The sequence below is a fragment of the Poecilia formosa genome, unplaced genomic scaffold (genome assembly GCF_000485575.1).
Source record: "Poecilia formosa unplaced genomic scaffold, Poecilia_formosa-5.1.2 Scaffold140, whole genome shotgun sequence".
In the NCBI taxonomy this organism is placed as follows: domain Eukaryota; kingdom Metazoa; phylum Chordata; class Actinopteri; order Cyprinodontiformes; family Poeciliidae; genus Poecilia; species Poecilia formosa.
In genome coordinates, this window is record NW_006800079.1 from 556,822 (window position 1) to 564,809 (window position 7,988).

General features: G+C 38.5%; 1 protein-coding gene across 7 annotated transcripts in view; it reads right to left on the bottom strand.

The window, feature by feature from the left end:
- The window catches only part of lrp1bb (low density lipoprotein receptor-related protein 1Bb), a 308,534-nt gene extending 301,025 nt beyond the window's left edge, over positions 1 to 7,509 (bottom strand). For 5 of the 7 annotated variants that reach the window (XM_016676718.1, XM_016676714.1, XM_016676719.1 and 2 more), the window contains exon 1: positions 7,153 to 7,498. In XM_016676718.1, coding sequence (XP_016532204.1) covers positions 7,153 to 7,243 — 91 coding nt within the window. In that variant the 5' untranslated portion in view covers positions 7,244 to 7,498. Of the gene's footprint in view, positions 1 to 7,152 lie in introns of all 7 variants that reach the window. The other 2 variants (XM_016676720.1, XM_016676716.1) reach the window with 2 other exon arrangements.
- Positions 7,510 to 7,988: the final 479 nt, after the last annotated feature.

Genomic DNA, 7,988 nt, shown 5'->3' on the forward strand with positions numbered 1-7,988 from the left:
TCTACCCCCTCCCCCCCAACAACTGCTTTTGTTTCTGTGCTTTTCTGCCTCTCTGACCACCTTTATTTTTCATACAAGTTCAATACAATCACTGAACTCGCCTGCCCGCTTTCCGTCTTGACCGGGTTCACTTCCCTGCTGTGCTTGTGTGAAATAATTTATTTAATAAATCCACACTTGGAGGGCAGACTGTGCTTTTACGTCACATGCGGTCACCAATTCAGTAAAATTCTGATGGATTAATAAGTGAAAACTGAGATGGCCGATACACCTTGCAGTCCTGAAACGTCCTCCGTCACTAATTAAAGCCGTACTGCAGCTGCTGTCTGATTCAGAGTGCTTGTTTTCTAATGAGGTTCCACCAAAAACCATGAGCCAGAACAGCTTGCTCCCAGTTTGAAAAATTAATAATAGAATATTTCAGTGACAACCACAAGCAGCCCTTGTAATATTTAAGTTAAAGCTCTTTTCCCTTGGGCTGGCTTGCCATAAACAATTCTCTTTAACAGATGCCTCTCTTCTATCCTGATTACTTGCCCTTACTATCTCAGCCGAGCGTTCATGATTCAGACAGTGACTCTGAACTTTTCTGCCAGCGCAACGCTACAGCATCAGGCATTCTACCTTTCCGTTTTAAGCCTACAACGCTGCTTGTGAAGCAGTATGGAAAGCTGAGGTTAAACCCTGTTAGGGTTCTCAAAAGGCAACTAAAATCTGTCCTGGCCAGACATACATAGGCTACTAAAAGGATTAAATGATCACAGCTTTATTCACCCTCTGCCTCATTTTTATACGCATACATGCTGTTGACCCTGTGTTCCTCCAAAACCTATGCTTGGTTTGGCAACAGCTTCAGTGCTGTTAACCAGCTCAGTTGAAATAAATATATTTCTTGGCTGTCTATCAGTTCAGTTCAGTTCAGTTTATTTATACAGCAACAATTCTCCCAAAAATTTCTCCCACCAAAAAAGTTAATTAAATCCAATAATACAAACTCAGTCAATTTCATTCAATCCAAAACTGATCATAATTATTAAACAGCCCAGTCAATTTCAGCTTATTATTCAAACTGGTGAATAAAACAAACAAAGAAAATCATGTGGTATTAACAGATTAACAGCAAAAAATATCTTGCTAAGCAAGTTCATGTTCAGTTGAGATTTGTATGACTTAAGCTCATCATGCACAGTAACACAACCATGCAAAAGGAAAACAGTTCTTGATTATCATTACACTCACTTCAAAAGCAAAGCAAACCCTTCCTGGTTCTATAGAAAAAAAAAGAGGTAGTGTAAAAGTCAAGTGCTGCAGATCAAATGGATTTGATTTTGAAGGTTTGGTCTACAGCTAGCCAAGAAGAAAAGTATTCAGCAATGACCTTAGAGAAGCAATTTTAGCAGACTGCTAATCAGTGAAGGGTTATAAGGCCATTTCCAAACAATATGAAGTTCAGGAGTCTACAAGTGAGAAACATTTAACAATTGCCAATAATTACTATTCTTTCCAGGAGAGAACGTCCCACATAATTCACCTCAAGGACAGAGCATATGGTTCTCAGAGAAACTGCAAAAAAGACAAAAGCTCCATCTCAGACTCTGCAAGAACTAGAAATAACTGTTTCTGCTGTAAATCTAAATCTCAGGGATTTTTTTTTTATAATTAATCTAGTAATTTTGAGATCTTAAGTTTAAGATTTCTGATTCAAATGTAGAAAAGCCCAGCAATCTTGTGTAATAGAAAACATGACTGATGTATTTATGGGGGAGAAAAGGCAAAAAAGAAAAAAAACTGTAAATCAAATTGTAGGGAATCAAAATCAGTTCAAAACCATCTGAAGAAAAAAGAAATCAGGGCAGGGATGTTAGACCACAAAATATTTAATTTGACCAAGAAGGTTGTAATTTGTGTGAAATTACCTGGAACAATGAGTGACTGAGTGACTTCAGAACTCAATGTTTGTCTTGGACATGGAATTACAGTTAATGCTAATAAATGTTAAAAACAGAGAAATAAATTATTATTCATATAGATGACCTACTCTATAGAAAAATCATTATTTTGTTGCCAATATTCAACTCCTTTTGTTGTGTTCTCATGCACAGAATATAATTACAGAGTACAGTTACTCTGTTAAGAAATATAAATTACCCAAAGTTATTCCAAACACACAAGATGAGGCAGGAATGCAATTCATATGCAGATGTATTTCAATTGCATATACATCTGCATGTGAATGAATGTGTGATTAGCTAATGGACTTCAAGGTATCCTGGCCGTTGTACCGACAGTGAGGTCCTCCGTTTTACTGTTTAATATTTCACATACTAGACAGACAGGTAGATAACAACTATTAATTTGTCTGACAGATCCTGCTTTAATGTGTGAAATTAAAGGGCCTAACATATTTTGCAGGCACTAGCTGACTCTTTCACTAAGCATTATCCATATTCTCATATAGCCTATTTGTTCTTTTTCTTATCTTGGTAAATGGAAGTGCTGAAGTGGTTCATATCGAAGTCTGGACAATAATAGGATATTAAAAACAAAATGAAACTCATTTTTTTGCAATTAAGAAGGAACAATAGAAAAATCTGCCTGTCTTTAGTAATTCATTTTTCATTCCATCGATTGCTCCACACCACCCTCTAACTATACGACTCTACAATATAGCTGAACATTAATCCTGAAAATGCAGTTTTGCTGTGGAACATTAAAGAGTAAAGATGAAAACTATCTGCTGGTTAACTTGAGCACTAAATGACTGCGCTCATCCTGATTTTTGTCCCAACCAATGCACGTTTAAAACGCAAAGTTACTTACATACGCTTCGTGTGATCGTATCTCACTATCTCACTTAATTAGCTCCTGAAAGCACTTTTACCTGCATTAGTGTGTGGACATATCTGTGCCTTTGACATCACTATCAACTTTTAAATAGGCTATACATTACAAACAACCTTGAGCTGTTTGAGCTTGGTGATGCTTATCTGCCACCGAGGTCGCTGCATGAGATCCCGAGTATTTAGATGTTTTTTTTTTTTTTTCCTTAAGGAAAAAAGCTGAAAAAAGAAAGAAGTACAACGTTGTTGTCAAATTCCTCAAGCTGCTCTTAGTGTCTGATCAGCGGTTTTCTGACACAACAGCCAGGCCAGGTCGACCGGCTCAATGTTAGATGGACACGAGTGATAAGTAGGGAAACACCGAGAGGAAGCATTTATTGGAGACAATGCCATTCAAACACTGAACTCCAGAAATGCTTTTAATTCATTCAGAGATAACCACTACTCACCACTTGGCATTCAAAGCAAATTGGTCACAACTATGCTGAAATAAATGAATTTCAAACTAATTAGACTAACAACCACGTTTTGTGTAAAAAAAAAAAAGAAATTCCATTATCAGCACTGTGCAACAACAAGATGTTTCATTTGTTCTTGGTGTGAATGGAGCAGGAGATGATAGTGATTCATCCCAGGTTCTATTGTAGTGTGTCTGAATCTAATAGTTCTCAATGTAACAGTTGTGTCTTTTTTTTTTATTTTTACTTTCAGTCAAAACTAGGTGCGCCCCCACTCCCCTCTCAACACTGCTGCAGAGTGGGACACTCTTACAGAGCTGAAAGAGCCAAATCCATCTTTTCATTTCATGCACCGAGAGAAGCACACAGTGTTTGTCTTGCCTACTGTGATTGCAAGGCAATCTCTAAGTCCCTGTTTTCCAAGCTGTGTTGAAGGGGGGCATTTGTGACAGTTTCTCAACAGGCAGAGCGGCCTCGCCACGCTGTGCTCGGCTGGAGAATGTAAAGGAGGGTAAGCTATAGGTAAGACATCATTACAAGGACGATCTTTGAGTTTAAGTTCTGACTCGAAAAAATGCCAAATACACTGCGCCGTAGGTGTACATGTAAATGCATTGGTCAAGTTAAAAATAGTGGTCACCTTTCTTTAATTTAAAACAAGAAAATAAAAGCCTGTATACTGACATTAAAGCCCTCAGTGGAGTAGAGGCACGATATGGGGACATTATGTTAGTTATATGTTTTACGTATAATCTTAAAGATGTTGTTGCAACATTGAAATATTTTATGTAATTTTTAATGTGATTTTTTTTAAAATATGTTTTGTCTTCCAATGTCTGGCATTCCTTCATAGCCCTGCTCTCAAATGACACAAGGTTAACATATTTTTGGTCAAATCTTTAGTTACTAAAATTTAGCTGAGTTCTATCATCTTAAAATTATAAGATTGCTTATATTTAACTGACCATCTATGACAAAAATCTTTGAGGAAGCACTACTTGAAAGAAGATTTTTTTTAACAATTGCAAAGCAGCCTTTTAATGGATCCCCTTTAAAGTTATATATTTTTTAGGTTTTAGAATAAATACACGTCCATAATATGTCAGACAACACATCAAGTGAAGCCTATGTGAATTCTCAAAGATTCTTCCCATCACAATGGTAAACCAGTTTGTTAAAAAAAACAAAAAACAAAAAAAAACCCTCAAGCATATTGCCAAGTATATAAATACAAGTGCCTGTTTTTGTAATACCCATCACTCCCTCCTGCCCTCATCCTCAAAGGATGTCAGAATCACTTAATTAGGTCAAATGTTTAGAAGAGTTGCAGCATTATAACATCAAGGTCACTAAACTGAGTAAAGGGCAAAACAGCATCAGCTAACCTCTGGTAAATGGATACTTAAAAACATTAACTTTAGGATTATTAGGTTGTTTAAAAAAGTACAAAGGAGAACAAAAGAAGAAAAATATTTTTTTTAATTGGACCTAAATTTAAAGCTTGACCAAAGGAGTATACAAACCTCCTGAAATTCTATTTATGGATTTTGGCTTTGGATAGTGATGCACCAATATAGGTTTTCCATGCCAAGATCGAGATCTCATTTTCATTTAGATCCGGCTAACTCACTGTAAATGTTGACTGAAGGCAATGGTTCCCCTAGGACTACAAAAAAGTTTGGACAAAATGTGCTGCCGGTTATATGATAGAGGTAGTGATTTTGAATTCAGGAGAAAAAAAAAGGAATGAGCAGATTATTCCCATTCCTAAAGTAAGGCATGTGTTCCTAACCTTTACCTGTTTTTTACTAAACAAAAATGTTAATGAAAGGACATGTGGTTGATTGTGCAGTTATTTGTTTTATGCATATAATAAAAAAGCTAATGAATTAGATCTTTCAGTATTTGATTTGCAACAACTGAAAATTAGTCATTGCTTGATTGGTGCATTTATAATTTTAAGATGTCAGCCCAAGATTATTAGTGGCCCCTCCACATCTGCTTCCCCACCCCCTTACAATACTTGGAGGTTGTTAATTTCATTTAAATATTGTTAATAACTTAGCAGTTAAATATTGTTAATAACTTAGCAGTTAAATATTGTTAATAACTTAGCAGTATGCTACTGGCCCTTAATTTTGGGGTTATAAATCTTGTTTCAGTTTTAAGCAGCATAAGTAGCTGTCTATGAACTTGGCAGATAACACAAGCTGGGGGCTGCAGAATTGAACTGTGCTCTGCAAAAAAAAAAAAAAAAAAAAAAAAGATGCCGATGTCGCGCAAAGCTGGTGTGATTTTGGCTGCGTATTTCCTCAATTATCCTCAACGGTCTTTTAGGTAGCAAAGAGATTTCTGTCATTCAAAAGATAACCATTTGTACTTTTAAAACCACTTTCACAGGACCTATCATTTATTCAGGTTAACTATAAAGACCTTTTGCCATTCGATCTCCAAAAAATAGTTCCAACATACGGATATAAGGGTAGCGTGTGGTATTGATTGTCACACTGCCATATTATAGGCATCAAAGGTCATTTTGTGGTCACATAAAAAAAAAATGAAGTGGGGAGGTGCTTTGTCATTTTTATGGGTAAGTGTAATTTTTCATGCCTTTGTTTTTGGATTTAAGGCTTACACAACAATAAGCCTTTAAAACTGCAGCAAAATGCTGAAGGTAAAATCTTCGATTTAAATCAAGTTTTTCATTGACAAGCTAAAGCCACGTAGAAGCTATCTTAAAATTGTTCGAGAGGCGCTGATGAAGATGAATCTGTTGGCAGTATTTCTGGCTTTGCATGTTTGTTCAGTTTCAGTTATCACACAGAGTAATTCATAATAAAATACAAAACAGATCGCTGGTTTAACTTCACATTGTCATTATTTTGCATCCTTTCAACTTTTTGATGAGTAGAAAGTTATATGTAGAAATTCCAATTTGTTACTGAATTTCCACTGATAACTATCACCAAACTCAACCAGGTTACAAAGTTTAAAGAGTCGCATTGCTGGTTAATTGCGCATCATATTATCAATTGCAAAAGTAAAGATACTTATTTTGAGTCCTGCGCCTTGAGCTTTGATTTACTGAGGGGACTGTGATAATGAAGAATAAATCATGCGAGAGTAAAATGTGTGACAAACAGCCCCGATCTGCTACCGTTTATTTCAAACAAACTTCAAATATCAGACACCATTCTGTTCTAATACGCTCCTAAAAAAGGGGCTCGCTGCAATAAGCTCCTACTAGGTTCTGCCGCGCTCTGTAGAGCTGACCGCACAAACCACCGTCCTATCAAATCCGTTCTGGTGCGATGTTCAAGGATCCCACGGCAAAGATCCAAGCTACAACTCGGATCGGATGGACTCGGATGGATGCAAAAAGAATCCTCTCCGGCTCAGGGGATCTTTTTTCCCCCCCCTTCACCTGCTGCATTGTAGGATATAGCTACGCTGCGCACCTGCAGTCACAGATAGGCTACGGAATCCTGTCCTGGCTCCTCACGGCTGTTCCTGGAAATGCTCAAACACAGCAAAAGCTGTGCCAAATGCACATCCAGCGAGTTCTTACTATACAGGTGGCATTGCTATTTCGGATCAAGCAATACAACGTGTCATTTTAAAGATCCTAAATATTCCAGGAAAGAATGACACGTTGGACTTCAAAGGATGAGGAGCATCTTTCTTTCTTTTTTTGTTGTTATAATAAACTGTTTAGGATACAGGATGGGTGCGTTTTAAAAAAACGTGTTAATATCCAGCAACTACACAGCATTTAGAAGCAGTGTACCAACAAAAGACTAGGGCTGCCAAGTTTCATCGGACTGCGCATTGCCCGTGGCTCCGCTCCGGCTTACCGTTCTCCTCGTCGGACACCTTCGATGGCTCGGCGCACGGAAATAATCCGGAGGAAAGGGCGAGAAAGGCGAGAAGGAAAAACTCCGACATGTTTCCGGAGAGCGGGCTATGCAAGTAGCCACGGTGCTTCTCCCGCTCCTGTTCCGGGTCCGGGTCCAGTCTCCCCCTCCACCACCAACCCGGTTGACGAGCGCCGTTATCCGGTGATGTCCGGCGGAACCAGTGCGCAGAACGGTGCGGCTCCCTGACACATGCACACCGCCGCTCTGAGCAGCGAACAGACGCACAGGAGGGATGAGAGTGAGAGAGGCAGGGAGGACGAGAAGGAGGAGGAAGGGGGACCGAGGGTTGAGGGAGGGAGGCAAGAGCAAAGAGGAGTACGTTTCCTGTCTTTTCTCAATGATTTAATGCCGTCAAGGTGACGCAGCTCGTTGCACATTAATCATATAGTTTTGCTCTGGAGAGAAATGATTTGGTGTTGTTATTAGGAGCTTAAGCTCAGATGGGGGGTCCTAAAGAATGAGGGGCACAAAAAAGAGAGAAAAGTAGTAAGTACGATTTAAGATTTTTAACACTAAGAAAGTTTAGCATGATCATAACGGGATGCATTCCTCTTAAATACACAAGTCCTTCCTTCTCCCTTTGGTAAATTGTTTTATTTATAAAAATTCATCATCCGTTCAATCTTCTGCAGTCATTAGACGAAAGGCTGAGTTCACCCTGACAGGTCGCCAGGCCGTCACGGGGTCACACACAGGATAAAAGACCATGCGCATACATTTCCACCTTAGAGCAATTTAGAGAGACTAATTTAGAGAGGAAGCTGGAGTACCCT